At 50.1% G+C, this 17,252-nt stretch overlaps 6 protein-coding genes across 6 annotated transcripts; 3 read left to right on the top strand and 3 right to left on the bottom strand.

Annotated features, from left to right (window-relative positions):
- Positions 1 to 375: 375 nt before the first annotated feature.
- Positions 376 to 5,766, bottom strand: N7518_008560 (uncharacterized protein; the record flags this gene model as incomplete). The annotated part of the gene is made up of 6 exons (XM_057189487.1): positions 376 to 705; positions 756 to 4,976; positions 5,043 to 5,414; positions 5,498 to 5,524; positions 5,634 to 5,654; positions 5,728 to 5,766. The coding sequence occupies 6 exons, from the start codon at positions 5,764 to 5,766 to the stop codon at positions 376 to 378; spliced, it is 5,010 nt and encodes a 1,669-aa protein (XP_057041190.1).
- A 1,655-nt stretch (positions 5,767 to 7,421) lies between these two features.
- Positions 7,422 to 9,132, top strand: N7518_008559 (carboxylic acid transport protein; the record flags this gene model as incomplete). Its single annotated transcript, XM_057189486.1, has 4 exons — positions 7,422 to 7,978; positions 8,033 to 8,163; positions 8,223 to 8,401; positions 8,461 to 9,132. The coding sequence occupies 4 exons, from the start codon at positions 7,422 to 7,424 to the stop codon at positions 9,130 to 9,132; spliced, it is 1,539 nt and encodes a 512-aa protein (XP_057041189.1).
- Positions 9,133 to 10,107: 975 nt separating this feature from the next.
- Positions 10,108 to 11,583, bottom strand: N7518_008558 (60S ribosomal uL5 domain-containing protein; the record flags this gene model as incomplete). The annotated part of the gene is made up of 4 exons (XM_057189485.1): positions 10,108 to 10,615; positions 10,681 to 11,078; positions 11,262 to 11,390; positions 11,512 to 11,583. Coding segments are annotated over 4 exons (726 nt in total), but the record flags the coding sequence as incomplete, so codon positions are not given.
- Positions 11,584 to 11,643: 60 nt separating this feature from the next.
- Positions 11,644 to 12,581, top strand: N7518_008557 (small nuclear ribonucleoprotein-associated protein; the record flags this gene model as incomplete). Its single annotated transcript, XM_057189484.1, has 5 exons — positions 11,644 to 11,661; positions 11,799 to 11,870; positions 11,926 to 12,310; positions 12,392 to 12,436; positions 12,499 to 12,581. The coding sequence occupies 5 exons, from the start codon at positions 11,644 to 11,646 to the stop codon at positions 12,579 to 12,581; spliced, it is 603 nt and encodes a 200-aa protein (XP_057041187.1).
- An 822-nt stretch (positions 12,582 to 13,403) lies between these two features.
- On the top strand, positions 13,404 to 14,164 carry N7518_008556 (pyruvate transporter MPC1; the record flags this gene model as incomplete). Its single annotated transcript, XM_057189483.1, has 4 exons — positions 13,404 to 13,476; positions 13,665 to 13,737; positions 13,843 to 14,001; positions 14,092 to 14,164. 4 exons carry the CDS (start codon positions 13,404 to 13,406, stop codon positions 14,162 to 14,164), a joined length of 378 nt encoding a protein of 125 aa, XP_057041186.1.
- A 641-nt stretch (positions 14,165 to 14,805) lies between these two features.
- On the bottom strand, positions 14,806 to 17,119 carry N7518_008555 (putative amino acid transporter; the record flags this gene model as incomplete). The annotated part of the gene is made up of 2 exons (XM_057189482.1): positions 14,806 to 14,973; positions 15,041 to 17,119. The coding sequence occupies 2 exons, from the start codon at positions 17,117 to 17,119 to the stop codon at positions 14,806 to 14,808; spliced, it is 2,247 nt and encodes a 748-aa protein (XP_057041185.1).
- Positions 17,120 to 17,252: the final 133 nt, after the last annotated feature.

Genomic DNA, 17,252 nt, shown 5'->3' with positions numbered 1-17,252 from the left:
AGACCTTTAAGCTCGAATGGATCCGCCTGGGCAGACTCTTGGCAGGCTCGGGACTGTGGGGGAAAGGGAATAACTGAGGTTACTGCGGTGAGAATAAAATAACGTGGGAAATCGCAATGCTATTACTGAATATCGGGCCATGGCCCAGACTGTTAAAAGCATGAAAAAAACGGAAGCTTGTCAAATACATGCGGCGAAGAAAAAAAATATCAAAAAGCAAGATTAATGGGCTGTCATGAGTTCCTCCATGGCACGCTCTTGGCGTAACCATCCCCCATATGAAATCGTTCCTTTTGCAACCTCAAAGCATCACCTCCGCTGTATGTTACAAATGCAAGAGAAACGGAGAATCAAAAGCAAAAACGGTGCACGGTTCTAGAATCCACGATACCCAGTTGCCTGGGGTGTGAGACCGGCGCCGTTTGATTGAGGGCCCTGTGTCAGCATGAGCCGCGAGCCCTGCAAGATGGGAGTGTTGTCCTCCTCTGTTCGAGTTGTCTTCTCCCGGTTCTTGCGCTCCTCGTTGTCCTTCTTGAGCATCTCGATCGATCGGGTCTGTTCGCATAGGAAGTTGATCATGAAGGGCATTGTGAAGTCATGAAGACCCTTGCGCCATGAGATCTCCATGATGACATCGGGGCGGATGAGGTCGTAGCAGGCATAAAGCATGCCAACGTAGCATTCGCGGCTCCCAATATCGACGAACTAGTTAAAATTAGTAAAGTCTCGAGCAATGACAGAGATAGCAAACTTACGTAGCGGAGAAGATCCTCTACAACATCGGCCTTAGCGGAGATAGCGGCGGTCTCAATAGCATCTTTGTAGAGCTTGTCCTGCTTGGAGAGCGCGATCGACTTCTCCCAGCGCTTGTTGTTACGGTAAATGTTGGCCGCAATCTGGCGGAAGAAAATGAGGTCATGCTTCTCCAGGCGCTGGGCGAGAGCCACAGCATCAAAGTTGTCATTCTGGTCAACAGAGTCCTTGAGCAGCTTGTGGTCCTCCTCTTCAATTAGAAGCTCGTTAATGGCGTCGTTGACAGCCCGCTTGTTCTGGGACTGAACATTGAGCAGGAAAGGCTTGATCAGAGGAATATTGTCAGAGCTCTGGAAGATACGAACAACACGGTTAACGTCGATACGAGCGGTCAGAACCTGAAGCAAGTCAGTGAGCAGAAGGGGCTGCTCCTGAAGGTAGAAGTTCAGCGCGCGGTAGTAGATCTCCAGGTTGGCAACCTTGACAACAATGTCCTTGAACGAGTGGTGCTCCCAGGCATCGGCTGCACGCTCCATCATGGCGAGAGCGGCGTTGTCCCACTCATCGTAGTGACAATACAAGAACACCAGCTCCGGCCAGAGATTGGCTTCCTCGGAGGCCCGGATCATCTTGGGGATGTTGATGCGAGACCAGAAGAGCTTCAGGTGCTCCATGACACGGTCTGGGTGGTACTTGGACAAAGCAATGCCGAGCTCGGTGAACATACCCATGTGGGCCCGCTCGAGACCAAGACCTGCCTCCAAGACAGCGATCAGTTCGTCGAAGTATCCATTGCGCTCGTACTGGCGAACAAGGCTCTGCAGCTCTTCGGCGTGAACAATCAGGTTAAGACCGCAAATCTGGGCAAGACGGAATTCCTTCTTCTCGACACAGGCCTCGTTGACCTGCTTCCAGACCTTGACGCTGTTGGCCTTGCGGGCACACTCCACTGCAGCTTGATAGTCCTCCAGGTGAACCAAGGTAGTCGCCAACTTAGCCCAGTTAGAGACGTTGGTGAAGAAAATCTTAGCAGCATGGTGGAAGCCTTCAGCATAAGCCTTGTCACCGGAGGCTTCAATATCCGCTACATTGGTAGTGCGAAGGAAGTCCTCGAGCTCAGCAAGCTGATCCAAACGGGCAAAGCAGAAAGCAAGAGCAGTATCAATAGCCGGTTCACGCAGGGTCTTGCGCGCCATGCGAAGGAACTTGACGAGATCCTCGTCCTTGCCTGCATGGGTTGCAATCTCAATCACCTCGTGGTAATTAGACGGGTCCTCGGCACGGATGTAGGACTCAATTGAGTCAGTCACACGAAGACCATCAAGTTGAGCCTTGGCAACCTTGCTCCAAACGTCGGACAGCTCGACACGCTCAGCGAACTCTTGAGCTCGGTCGATGCTGACAATGTTCTCCACAAGCACGTTGACGGCGGCCAGGTAGTTATTGACCTTCTTGTAGATTTCAAAGGCCTCCTCGTACAGACCAACGCTGGTACACATCTCAGCAATCTCATCGGCGGAGAACTCGTTGAGCTTGTGAATGTAGTCCATCAGACGACCCTTGTCAGCCTTGGCAGCAGTCAACATCAAGAGGTTCTGCAAGCTCGTGTTATCACTGAAAGGAGAGGGCTCCAGAATGATCTTTTCTAGCAGCTCAATCAGCTCGCCAGGCAGGTCCGCATCAAGGAACGACTTGACGGCGACAGACACCTTCTCGGGTTCGGTAGACTCGGGGACCGCGGTGGCGATGACCTGGTCTACAAGAGAACGCCGGCCTTCATTGTTCTCGCTGAGGACAAAGGCCCAGATCTCGGGATCGGCACGCTCAACGAGGTAACGAGCTTGGGCACGGAACATGGAGTTCTCATTGGTGATGCTAATGAGCTCCAGGTCGTTCTGGCCCTTGCTGTAGGCAATGTACGCCAAGTTGGGATCACGCTTCTCGCAGTACTTTCCGACAATGAGAGTGTCGTACTGGTCGTTCTCCTTAAGGAACTTCTCTGGGTCGTTATTGCTGTCAATGTAGATCTTCGCGAGAGCGTTGTAGACAGCTTGCTGCTGGTTTCCAGTGGCCAGAGTGGCCTCGAGGAAAGGCAGGAGCAACTTGAGGCGGTTTCGGCTCTCGACCTCAGTAACGAGTTCATCGATAGGGATAACGGATGGGTCAACAGTCGAAAGCAGATTCTTGATGATGCTCTCCTCGCAGTCAACGTCGAGCAAGCCACCAACAACAGCAGGGGCGCGACCAGGGTTGACGCGCTGGACATAGACCTCGATCGACTTGAACTGTTGATTCTGGTAGAGGTACAGGACCAGATCGTGAATAAAGTTGAAACGATCACAAACGATGATCAGGGGGAGCTGCTCTGTCAGGCGGGCTTCCTTTAGGAAGTTCTTCACCTTCTCGGGGTTGTAGTAGTTGCTCTCACGGCAAATACGCTCAACCTCAGTGACCTGGTTCATGGCGGTGGCAGCCTCGATGTACTTGAAGTGCACTTCAGGGTCCTCGCTGAGGTTGACAATGCTTCCTAAGTAGTAGTAAAGACCCTCGGCAGTGCGGTATTTCTCGAAAAGATCGATCAGACGGTTAGAACCGAGAAGATCGGAGAACTTGGTCGCAATCTGAACCACAGACTGCAGGTTCTGGCGAATGTTCGACTCCAGCATGGTGTCCATGCAGTCGAGAGTCTGCTCCACAGACAAACGACCGAAGTAGCTCATTAGCCACTCGGGGCTCAGCTTGTCGGTGCGAACAATGTTGCGCTTGATGACAGCTGGATCATCCGAGTTCTCCAAAGCACGCTGGATGAGACCGGCATTCTCACAAAGCTGGGCGATACGCGGACGGTCGAAGTGTGTGAAAATCTCGTTGCCGAGGATGGCGTCTGCGACCTGGGGGGCGTTGACGAGGTTCATTTCCAGAAGACGAGTCTGCAGATGGCCATGCTCAGGCTTGTTGTCCTTAAGAGCGTCCAGGAGGAACGAGGTGGCCTGCTGGATCATGTTCTGTGACAGGAACACGTCGACAACGCGGTCAAGGTCCACCAATGCACCGTTTTCTTCATTGGCGAGTTGAGTAGCAAACTCGGCGCCTTTCTCGGGGTTTACACGAACAATGTGCTGAAGCAGCTGGGTGTAGTCTGGCTGGTATCCAACTTGCTTGGAATATGCAAGAATCTTGTCGAACTGACCAGTCTCCGCGAATCCAGCAACAACCTTGTTAGGAACATTAGCTTCGAGATAAACAGTCAGAGCAAGGGACATGTCGTATGGCCGGATAATGTCACCGAGCTCCTCTGAGCTCTCCAGCTTCTTCTCCTGCATCCATTTCTCAAGCAGGTGCTTACGGTTCTGCTGCAAGACGGGTCGGACAAGCTCAACACTTTCGTACTTGTTAAGCGAACCCTTGTCTAGCAGCATACCAAAGTACTGCAAGATCACCGACATCTGACCGGTTTGGGGAGCGCTCTTAAAACGGTTGATTGTTTCCAGAGTGCGGAGGAAACCCCGGGGAGAGTTGGCAGCAATCTTGGCGGCTGCGGCGTAATCCTGCGAGGCCATGAGAGAGTCAAATTGCTGCTGGTACAGGTGGTCTGCACCTGGAAGGCCAGCCTTCGAGGCAAGTTTGATAGCGAGACCGGACATGGCGGGGTTCTCCATGAGGTACTGGATGATATTCGTTTCGTCGACGCTGACGGCCAGGACTTGGCCCTTGCGATTCACACCAACCAGACCGGCTCCCTCGGAATCCGGAGTCGTGGTGAAGATCGTTTCACTGGAGATGCGGTTCATGAAGATACAAGTACCAGTCTCGAGATCGTAAAGGTGGATGAAGCCATATTTCGTAACGAGGTAGACCACATCGTACTTGCTAGACACCTGCATTGCGACGGGGAAATCATTGACCGCCTCTTGCGGGAAGTACACCTCGACCGCCTTCTTCTGGAAGCGAGGGTTGGGTTCTTGGTGGTCAATTTCGGCGATTTGCAGCTTGGCACCCGTTTGGGTACGAACGGCGAAAGTGAAGAGGCTGTGAGGTAGGGGGGAGCCCTCGACGGTAATGCTAGCGAAAGAGGCGGCATGACCTTCGATAAACTGAGAGATTCCGCGCTCCTTTGAGTAAAGCTGCATCGATCCGACGACCCGGCCCTGCTGCTGGCTAATACCGACCACGACCATCCACTTCTCCTCGGCATTGACGCGGTAGTTGATAATTTGGCATCCCTAAAGAGTAGACGCAAGTTAGCATACCGGGCTTCCATTGTTGTGTCCACGTGGCAAATCACATACCGCAAGATTTGGAAGCCGGTCGAACACCTTGACAGGGTTCTGCTGTGTGGCATCGTAGACATCCCAGTGATAAACTGCTGAGTCGGTGACCAAACCGAGGGATCTTTCGCTGAACCACTTCCAGTAGACAATATCTTCATTCATATTCGCTGACTTTAGCTTTTGCCGCGCGCCAAGGTCGAAGATCTGAATGGTACGGCCCTGAGCCTTCAAGGCAATGATGTTCTTGCTCCAATGCATGATCGCACTGTCGGCGTTGATCGGGCGTCGTAGAACTTCATTGTTGTTCTTGAGGTCGATAATGATAACCTCTGGTTTGGCATCATCATCTAGCTTTTGGCGAACACAGACGTAGTGATCAGATTCTAGTGTCTAAAGCGAAAGAATGTCAAGTTAGCCGGGCCTTGTCATCCATGTTTTGAGGGTCAGTCGCAAGGTGACATTAGACAACTTACACATGAAGTGAAGCCAATTGATGCCGGCTGTAAGCATAACAGTTAGTAACAGTCCTAACCTATCCAGAAATATTGCGATGCGCGGCCGGTGCATCCGTCTCAAAGCTCGACGAAGATCATGGTTGGTTGTACATACCGCAATGCCGACAGAGGTCAACTGTAAAATTCAGGCGCAGGTCAGTTTCAAAGCTTCAATAGTTATAGGATAGAGATGAGGGGTAGGCACGTACATTGACCAGCTCTGTGAACTTGATAGGGAGAGGTGCCATATTTACGTAGGCCGCAGTACGACCTAGTCCGCTGAATGAAACGCCACGCAAAGGCAAAAGAATTGAAGTATGATGAAAAAGGGTGATGAAATGCGATTATCAGGAGCACGAAATAGGAGAAGAAGAAGAAGATGTATGAAGAGAGGAGGAGGGGGGTAGAGATCTGGTAGATGCGGAAGTGACCTCAGGAGGCCGCTGCCGTCGTTGCTGAGGTGTCGCTTATGGATGATCACGTGACACGGGGGCTTACTGGATCGTCTCTTTCAGATGCAGTGTTTGTAGGTAGGAAAGAAAAAGAAAGAGAGAGCGAAGTGAAAGGTAGGTAGCAAACTCATGGATATCTCGTTTGTCAAATTAACCTGAGAGAGTATGCTGTCAGCTCAAGTTCATATCTCTATCTATGTTAGAGGTATAACTGACCGCCTTCACAATGTTTACCAGCCTCTTACCACTCACCCGCCTGGCCACGTTCTCTGAGTTTTCAAGTCAAATAGTACTCCGTACCCTCTGAACATATATCACTAATTCTAAGGAGACCCAATTTTTCCAAATGCAAGCTATTGACGCCTACATGAAAATATAAGCTGGCCCTTAAACCATGGACCCTGAACGCAAGGGATGTGCATGTCCAGCCCATTTTACCCTTTACCAAGCTCAGCAAGTTGTAGCCTCTCGCGGCTAAAGCCAAGACTTCCGAACTCAGGAGATTCAGGATTAGAGATTGATTGGCCCCTTAACTAACTAGTTCCACTCTAGCGGATCCTGCCATCTAACCATTATTACCATTGCGCCACGATTCTTCGGAAGTTATCACGTGTGAGCAGCGCCTATGTCCCTTTAGTCCTTCCTCAATCTGTACGTTCAGTATGCGTTACAGATTTATTTGTTCTGATTTTTGAAGATGAAAAAAACTACATATGAAGTTAGCTAACTATTGACACCAGCTTTAGTGGGCCCCCAACACACTTCCCCAGACCAAGACAATATAACCGACTGCTAATAGCCCACTAGAGCCCCGAAGGAAGCTATATTCCGATGCCCTTGGCCGTAAACTGACATTAAAGACCGAACCGGAGGCACTGGAATGCCTATCGGCCCATTTTTCACTCAAGGTTCTCGGCGTAACCGATCAATGACCACGCGCACAGCGCCACGCGGCTTACTGGTGCTTGTCTATGTGGGCAGAGTCAAGTCCGGAACGACCTCTGGTCAAGGTCATCTCCACGCCAAGCCAGCCGTAAAGTGTGTGGTGCGGTCTGTTGCTCATGTCCTGTCCTGGCATTGGAGGCACGGTGCTTCCAAGCCCTTGGCATCCGCTTGGCTCACCAGCGGAGTGGCATTTTATCAGTCCGAAACTCGGGGCATCCTGGGGTGCAGCGGCATTTGTTATTTTCCGACACGGGGGAAATGCGGGATGGAGATGCGGGGGACAACGCGGTGTGTACCTATAAAATGGCGAGCGCCGACATATAAATTGAAAGGGATATGCCACAGATTCCACAGAAGAATCCCACAAAGTCTACTATCAAATTTTCTAGTCCGCTTTGTTCAAAGTGATCTGGTTTTTCTATTGGTCAGCTTGACTTGCCTGCTTCTTCTGTCTTCTGACCTTTCGTTCTTTTTTTCTCGTCTCCTTCTCTTGATAGATCGCCATAATGGCATCTTCCAATGAAAGGGCAGATCCCATTCCTGATGGTATGCTCGCCACAGCACGTCAGTCCATCGGAGATCTCTTCATCTGGAAGCAACGTGTCGAGGTGACCAACGAACACGGAGAGTCATACGCAGAATGGCAATCCCCAGAGCCTATCAAGAACCCCTTCAGTCTGATGGCGCAGCTTTCGGCTCGAGACTGGGTGTTCTTTCTGGTGGGACTCGCTGCCTGGACTGCTGATGCATTTGACTTCCATGCCCTCTCCATCCAGACAGTAAAGCTGGCGAAATACTACGACAAGTCCAAAACAGATATTACGACTGCCATTACTCTGACTCTGCTGCTGAGAAGTATAGGAGCTGCATTCTTTGGACTGGCAGGTGACAAATATGGTCGTAAATGGCCCATGGTGCTCAATATGATCATTCTGGGAATCTTGCAAATCGCCACCATTTATAGTAAGACCTTCCAGCAGTTCTTGGCTGTGCGAAGTCTCTTTGGACTTTTCATGGGTGGCGTTTACGGAAATGCTATTTCGATGGCATTGGAACATTGCCCGTGAGTATTATCCTCCAGGGCTGAGTGACTTTTGCTGATCATCTTGTGAACCAGTGTCAACGCAAGAGGTCTTATGTCTGGAATCCTTCAACAAGGGTATTCACTGGGATATGTATTTGCAGCATGTGCCAACCTTGGTGTTGGCGGTGGAACAGACACTTGGAAGACCGTATTCTGGATTGCAGGTCAGTCTACTATTCCATCGAATACTGTTTACCTATCACTAACAATCATTCCTGTGCAGCCGGTATCTCAATTGCAATTGGCCTCATTCGCATCTGCTTCCCCGAGTCGCAGTCCTTCATCGAAGCCAGGAAATCCGGCAAGCGAACAATGAATGCAGGCGAGTTTTGGCGTGAAACAGTAAGCATGTTGGGCAAGGAGTGGCGCATGTGCATCTACTGTGTCATTCTCATGACCTGGGTATGTCATAACCGCTATTCCGGCTCCTATTAGCATTTGTCTAATTTGTCCCGCGTTAGTTCAATTTCTATTCCCACACATCCCAAGATTCGTACACCACATTCATGCTCACTGCAAAGGAGCTTGATAACGAAGGCGCCTCACGGGCTTCTATTCTGATGAAGACAGGAGCCTGTGTGGGCGGAACCATCATCGGGTACCTATCCCAATTCTTTGGTCGTCGCCGAGCAATCATCGTCGCCGCCTTGGCATCTGGAGTCCTCATCCCGGCATGGATCCTCCCAGAAGGCGAGAGGTCTCTGAGTGTGACAGGATTCTTCATGCAGTTCTTTATTCAGGGAGCATGGGGCGTCATTCCCGTTCATCTAGCCGAACTATCTCCCCCGGCGTTCCGCTCTTCGTTCACGGGTCTGACATACCAGATTGGAAATATGATTTCCTCGCCATCTTCGCAGATTATAAACGCAGTCTCCGAGTCTACCTTTATTACTAGCACAACAGGTCATCGTGTTGAGGCCTATGGGCCTGTGATGGCAGTGGCAACTGCCATCATTGCTCTCGGTATCATGATTACTACTGCTATTGGTCCTGAGAAACGTGGTCGCCGGTTCGAAAGTGTTGTGGCTGGAGTTGATGAGGCTGCCGATGCCAAAACCATGGATCTGGAAGCAGGTGAAGATAAACATGAGTTGAGTAGCGAGAATATTGAGATGGTGGATAAAAAATCGTAAATTTAGTCTTAGTGGTGGTGATTTCTGGTCCTTTCGCCATGCTGGGAAGTGCAATATAGAGGCTTACACCTACTATATTCTATATCTTCCCTAGATACTTTACATTATCATTTACGTCAAGGACAACAAAAGAACAATAAGAGAGAATGAAATGACACTATACCCGGCTCTTCGCATGGTCCAACGTGAAACACGTAAACTAGAATGTACCTTTTGTACCTATACCTCAACCACACAGTGTTACTTAGAGAGGAAATAAAGCTAGCATACCATACATGGTCCTTGATTGTATATGCTCAAGAAGGGTTGATTTACAGATAATCGATGTTTAAAATAGTAGTAGTGGCAATTTTCAACCCTAGGATAGTAACCAAGAGGTTTTCTTTCAAACAAATAAACTCTTAGAATCAAGATATATTCCTAACATTCAACATTATGGTCACGATATACGGGCTTTACTCAATGTTTGTACATGGGCATCCATACAAAAGATAAATTCTAGTGGCTTCTTGTATTTCTATAAAAGCCTCATAATTGACTGATGTTCATTGAAGAGACGAGCTGCACTCGGCAAGTCGTACGTGGACCGGCCTTGAAAGACGCGGGGATCGACCAGCGGGACATGTTAATTGCCTAGGTTGTCGAAATTAGCAGGTTCGGTTGTTACACATAACAAATTATATGGCGAGATGGCCAGTTCGCATAATTATGGCCCAATTTATGGTCGAGGATAGGCCATACCACCCTGTAGAAAAGGCTGTTGTCGAAGCGGCCACACAGTATGATTGTATAAGCGTGGACAGTTCCATGTCGGCATTCCCGACAGATCGGAGGACCATATTGTCACTCTACAAGCTACGACCGGTTGGTTTACTTCTATGCCAGGCAAATTGCACCTACGAGGATAGGATAAGGACAGACAAGATAGGCCAGAACAAGGTACTCAATCCACCACGAGAAAATTCTCGCTGGGAAAGAGACCGACTCTTTGACGAAGCCTATGAGGCATTCTCAAGCGAGTCTTGGCTAGACACTAGGTCGAACCCCAGCGTCCGCCATCCAATTCAACAATGGTTATGCGGAAAACATCACCTCTCGTGAAGCCTCATTGTGAAAAGGGAAAAGCAGCAGTAAAAAGGTAATAATCAATTCATGTCTCTCCCACGCCTATCCTGGTTGCCGGAGTACAAAATCAAGACCATTGTTAGATGCAGAGATCAAAGGGGCCCGCCGACTGGCAGTGGGGTGCCCGTCCACAAATTTTGTTTCCTCGAGTACCCGGGATAATTTTTTGGTTCTTGTCGAGTACCTCGTACTTCACAGGCCCTACCCAGCCATTATCTCTGATTTTGAGACTTAACGGATAATTCCATCGTACTTGGTCTTGTACCACTTCATGGTCTCGGAGGTGGTGATGCGGTGGTTGACACCGATCTTGGACTGGCAGCGACGGCGCTTGGCAACACGGGCACCGGGGCGGTCCCTGGAATTATTTGTTAATATCCGAGATGAATTGCCTCCAAATTCGGTGATCAGTAAGAAACTCACATGCAGACGAAGAAGTCCATGCCGTAGATACCAATGCCGGGATCGTACTTGATACCGAGATCGATGTGCTCGCTGATACCGAATCCAAAGTTACCGGTCTCAGAGAAGTTGCGCTTGCGGAGCTCGTACTCCTTGACCTTGAGGCCACGCTCGAGGATCTCCTCGGCCTTGGCGCCGCGGATAGTGACGTGGACGGAGATCTTTTCGTTACGGCGGATACCGAAGGTACGGACGGTGTAACGGGCCTTGCTGTAGACGGGGGTCTGACCGGACAGCTGCTCGAGAACCTTGGCGGCACGAGTGAGTCTATCACCGGACTCTCCGACGGAGATGTTCAGGACCAACTTCGACAAGCGAAGGGATCGGCAGGGGTTCTCGGCCTTAGCAACTTGGGCGGACTGCATCATGTTAGTCTCAACTTGTGGATGATGTATCTAGTCAAAGAATAGATATTTCAGGGAAATTGAAGATTGGGTGCGCGAACGGAAATGTCCAGGTTGCAGCCCATATCAAATGGAATGGCATAAAACAATACATTCTATTGGGAATGCTTGGTTTGGATTGCAAGGAGCTGAACGTACCATGACGGCGGTTGGGCGTGAAGTGGTTGTCGACTGAGGAGACAAAAGTGATCGCGGAAAAAGAGAAAGTGTGGACTGTGGGTTCCCACACGTGATTTGGAAGCCCTGATTGTTGCTTAGGTAATGAGTCTAATTCAAGCGCTTAGTCATTAAGGTTTTTGACCCGCCTTGTGCCTGAGGCATTCAAATTGCGAACCTGGGCTGACTCATATTTTAGGTAATCCAGTATCAAGAACTGGCAGCACCTGACAAGCTTGAGCTTCGCATCCTTGGGAGGATCTCGCACTTTTGCTTCATCCGCCGCAGTAGAAAAACTTTCTCTTTCTACTGATCTCTATTCTTCGGTCTCCTAAGTCGCATCCGTGCGCGCTCTATAGCCAACATGGCTTCACACAAGATGGTGAGTTTCTCATTCCCATTTGCACCCCCGAAACCCGTTTGGTCAATGGCTGTCGCTAACTTCTCTCATTTAGCAAAACCTTGTCAGTCTGGTCCAAATCAATTCCAGTACTCGATTGAAGTATCTAACTTCTCCAGATTAACTACCGGATGCGCGTAACATTGAACGATGGACGTCAAATGACTGGTTCCATGCTAGCCTTTGATAAGGTATTTCTCTTCACTTTGGAAACCGAGGCGCCCAGCTGATCTTTCCGTTCTCTAGCACATGAACCTTGTTCTTGCCGATACAGAAGAATTCCGTCGCATCAAGCGGAAATCTAAGCCCGCTGCCGGTCCCACAAACGCCCCGCTGGTCGAAGCGGAAGAGAAGCGAAGCCTCGGCCTGACTATCGTGCGCGGTACTCAAGTCGTCTCCTGCTCTGTTGAAGGTCCTCCTCCTGCCGACCCCTCTGCCCGACTTGGCACCGCCGGACCCGGCGCAGCTGCCACTCTTGCCGCGGGCCCTGGTATCAGCAAGCCCGCTGGCCGCGGCCTTCCTATCGGACTCGGAGGCCCTGCAGCCGGCATTGGTGGACCCCCACCCCCAGGTGGCTTTGGATTTCCCCCTGGCGGTTTCCCTGGTGCCCCTCCTCCCGGATTCGCTGGACGTGGAGGCCCCCCGGTGGACCTCGTAAATACTCCCATTTTCCTAGGTTGATTGAGACTCAAACTGACTGGTTTCTTCCTAGCTGGTTTCGCGCCTCCTCCTGGATTTGCTCCTCAGGGTGGTCCCCGTAAGTTTGCGCAGAGATAACAGTCCCATCCCGTCTCCCATACTGATATTCCATTCTCCTAGCTCCCGGTTTCCAACCTCCTCCTGGCTTCCAGCCTCCCGGTCAGGGACGCGGATACCCCCCTCCTGGATTCGGTGGTAGGTAATTGGAAATATGCACGAAGCAGTATTCTATGCTTTAAATTATCGACGATCTGATTTCACCCCGAAAGAAACAAGGGCGGCTCAGCGCAGAATAATAGCCATTGTCAACACCTCCAGCGAGAGATAACGATACGCGGACAGGCTAGATCACCCTGGCTTCTACTGGGCAAGGCGTTGCGGCGCATGGATGGAGGTCGTGTCGAGGAACGGGACAAAAAAGACCAAAATCCTCTTGAATTACGCATTAAGTCAAAAAAAAATGTGCTAGCTTTTTAAACGAGCCTCTTCAATTCAACCGTTTAATATCCTAATTCTTCATCTCCACTTCCTCTCTCGATTATGCTGTGTCTTCTATATCATATGCTATCTAAACTACCCAACATACTCCGTACCGGGCCTTCCTTGCACTCTAGTGGCCATGTAGGCCTATGTAACAGCCTGGCTTTTATATTTAACATTAACTATCTGTCTTTTTTCTCTCTATGATTTGATTAGATCGTAACATGGAAATAGATTTTGGATGGTCAGAGTGGAGGTCAATCCGATATATATCTCTGATACTTGTCTTAAATTGAGCTTCGGACTACCGTATTCTAGCATATTATACATAACCACCAATAGTTACTAGCGATTGCCAACGATTTCAATACAATCTAATCAAAGTTTATATATTAATACATCAGTTTCAACAAAGATGATAATGTAATGTATTTCACGTGACATCGCCGACACCGACAGCCGGTGAGTCGGCTTCCCCATCCTCTAGATACCGACGTTTCCTTCTCCGAATCCAATCCTGTGTGATAACTCTCAGCAATTTCACAATGGCGGCTGCTATCAAGGCAATTAACGCGAAGATCCGCTCCAACTCGGTGCTGGACTATGTCTGCTCAACCCGTACGTATTATTGACCCCAGTTTCTCTCGGAGCGATTGCCGTCCCGAGGTCGGCCAACGCCGACTGAGCACTGAAAGCGACGTTGAGGATGGGAGAAACACGCTTTCGGCCTTCGAGCTTGCAATTTTCCAAAGCAATGAAGTGTAAATGAATTGCACAAATTACTGACAACCTATGACGCTCCCTAGACTTCTGGGGCCCTGTCTCCAACTTCGGTATCCCCATTGCCGCCGTGATGGACACACAGAAGGACGCTGAGATGTACGTTTTTATCCGATGAATAATGGGAGCTTCGACTTTCATCTTCCACCTCATCCTTGGCTGTTGAGTCTCAGAGAAACTGTACTGATAGCTCTATCTTCACAGCATCTCCGGCCCCATGACCGGTGCCCTCGTCGTCTACGCTGTCACCTTCATGCGCTACTCCCTCGCTGTCACCCCGAAGAACTACCTCCTCTTCGCATGCCACGTAACCAACTTCGCTGCCCAGGGTACTCAGGCAGTCCGTTATCTGAACTACTGGAAGTACGCTTCATCCCCCAACACCTTGTTTGGCTTTTGTCATCGTCCACAAGCATCTATAATCGTGATTACTAACCTGGTCCTACTTTGCAGGTTTGGAGGCCGGGAAAAGCAGCTCGCCGAGCAGGCTGCTAAGGGCAGCGTAGCTGCCGAGGCTGGTGCTTAAGAATCGTCTCCGAGAAGGAATTAGTTGTGCTTGCTTCCTTTCAGTTTGTATTGGGGCTATAGCATCTGTCTCGTTCGCAGAATTGCACCTTCATACACATATGGCTGCGGATTTATGTCATGGGACCAGATGAGCCCCGGCCAATAACAAAAGAGGAGAAATATAGAGGAAGACCTGCGGTCTTAAGGGATACGCTTAGATATCGACGCTGGCTGCAATCTAGTTCCGGTTTGCTGACAATCACTGTACATAGGCTCTATATTGTTGCGCTCGAATCATATTCCTTTTAGGATGAACTCCGTGACAACTTCGGGATTCGGTGATAGGCTGGGTCCTATCCTTGATATATTCCCGGTCAGATGAACTTCTAAAGGAAGCTCCACAAATATGGTAGAGTAGATAGTATCCAAAACCAAGAAAATATGTATACAGAAAGGGTAGTCTGACACCAATGCGCCCACTATACTCACAGTTTGACCGAGACTGTGAATGAATGTCCCTAGTGTGACCTCCGTCCATGTGTTGAAGGAACATATGAGAACCCAATGATAGACATGCCAGTCTAGGGTTGAGACAGAACAAAGGAATGCAACAAAACCTGTCTCGCCACGCTCTACATCAGTATAAAAAGTAGATTTTTTTCAAAGAGAGTCACAGTATCCCGGGCTTTGAGGAACGTCAGGGCCCATCCAGCTCATGAGGGTCAGGTACGTCGTATAGACGCAGCATATGGCGCCGAAGACAGCAAGAGTTACGTCGGCAATCGCCTGGCGCTTGGAGGCAGCACAAGCGCGTAGGTGCAGGAGGGGCTACGGCGATATACTGAGTCAGTCATACAGTTCTGTGGTGATTAGGAGGACACATGATAAGACATACCGGGTATACGTAGATCAATGGAACACAAGCAAAGCTTCCGACTAGCGAAACGAACTTGTCTAGATCATTCGCACCACACCAGGCGATAAGGGCACAGACCATAACCAGGAAGAAACGGAAGGCGTTCTTCTTCCACTTGATATATGGGTTGTACTTGCCACTGCGGGTGAAAAGCTCGTTCTCCATAATGCGGATAGCAGGGAAGAGCTGCAACGGAGTGCTCAGTAGGATGGCAAGTGAATAGAGGAACTGGACCACGTTGACAAATTTGTCATCCTGGGGGAGGTTAAGAAGGATGACGGTTTTCGTTGCCGATCCATACGCCGCGTAGCTCAGGGCACCGGCAGAGAGGAAGATAAAGGTAATGAGAACCATGACGCCGGCCAAGACACCAGAGAACCTGTTTGGCTGCTTCATTGATTCTTGAATCGGAATGATGAGACCGATACCTTCGTAGGTGAAGATGGCAGTACCGATGAACATAGACCAGGTTGTTGGATTGAAGGAAACGATATCTGAGATGCCGCCCTGGTCAACCAGAGTGCTGATATCGTAGTAGTAGATATATAGGAGACCCAAAAGAATGAAGACATCAGCAATCAGGGCGGTAAACCCAAGTTTGCTGATGTCCCGAATCAAAGACAGGGGCAGGAAGATGACCAGCTGCAACAAAACCATGTACTTGATGTCAATAAACGTTGCGCACCTGCTCACAGCTAGCACGAATGCCTGCAAATTTTGCGAGACGAAGACAATGTACGCTGCCACAAAGCCTAATTGACTCAGGACAATTGATCCGAGAATGATGCGTCGCATGTGCTTGCCGTATAGAATGCCACCGATGTCACCGAAGGACCCTTCGATCTTCGTGCGAGTATTGACCAAAAGAATGAAAGCATAATAGCTGAGAATCGAGACCCCCAGAAGCACCATGCTACTAAAGAGCATACCACCATTCAGGAAGGCTCGAGGTAGGAACAAAATACCGGTACCTACAAAGGATTTGAGCAGCAAGAGTACTGCACCTGTTGTGGTAGTTGTCCCTACCGGTGAGCGTTGCTTGTGCTTTCTCTTCTTCCGACCCGGTGTTTCAGGCGGCAATAGCGCTGCGTCTTCTCCAGACTCTCTGCCATCATCTGGCTCGTCCCAGGCATCAGACGAAAAGTACTCATCCGGCCCTAGCACCTCGTCGTCTTCCTCCAATTCTTCTCCGGCAAAGTGTCCATAGAGAGTCAAAAACTCCAAGAAACTGGTAGTGGGCAGTTGAGGTGCGCCGTGTCCATGGGGCGGCCCTATATTTGACCCGTGGGCACTTCCGCGGTGTGGACTTCCAGCAGCTCTTCGTAGGTAATCTCTGCGAAACCCTCCTGGTACCCGAATCGTGTCAATGTCTTCCGTATCCGTCTCCGGCCTTGGTCGACTGACGCTGAAACTCTTGCTGCGCAAGAATCGCCCTGCGGCTTCAGCTTCGGCATCCTCCGCCCAACGGTAAACTTGTCGTGTGGTATCACCACCTTGAAGCTGCAGACTCGAGAAAGTATCCTCGCCACCAAGGCTGGTCGCAATTTCCGACTGATTATCTGTGTGTTCCGTGACCAGATGCCGCTTGATAACTTCAGGGTCTTCTACCGGAGCTATGCTCGAGGAGTCGACTCCGTTTTTAGTATCGAAAGAGCCATACTGAGAGGCCAACGGTCGATTATCTAACGTCGAATGCACCGCAGGGGATCCGTTGTGTCGTGGCGGAGTTCCAAATCTCGGCGGCGAACGACCGAGGCTTTCTTGGAGTTGGGATGCAAGGATAGAATGTCCAGGACCGGGGATCGAGGATGGATTGGCAATCGACCTGGAAAACTCCTGCTCGGTGGTGGTGTTTGTGACAGGTCGGCTGGCCGGAATACCCTGTCGAGATGACAAGGACGTTCCTAATGAAGGAGAGGGCACTGGGGATGCGAGGCGTGCCATGGAAGCCTGTCTGCTACCGAACTCAGGTGCGGGGGACCTCGAGCGCACGGAGGACGAGGCTATCGGCACAGATCGAGCTGGATTTAGGGATGGACCCTCGCCATTATCCGCCATTTTGAAGGTGGCCTCAGGGTCAAGTTAGCTCCTAGCAGGATGCCTTGTTTAGGCCTGGGAAATGCGCATAAAAAGAAGGCCGGAAGCTTGAAGCAATAGTGCAGTCAGCTTCTCGGAGAAGAATTCGAGTGAA

Source organism: Penicillium psychrosexuale, assembly GCF_028828465.1.
Source record: "Penicillium psychrosexuale strain IBT 29551 chromosome Unknown utg000004l, whole genome shotgun sequence".
Lineage (NCBI taxonomy): Eukaryota > Fungi > Ascomycota > Eurotiomycetes > Eurotiales > Aspergillaceae > Penicillium > Penicillium psychrosexuale.
This window is presented reverse-complemented; position numbering and strand designations above follow the sequence as displayed.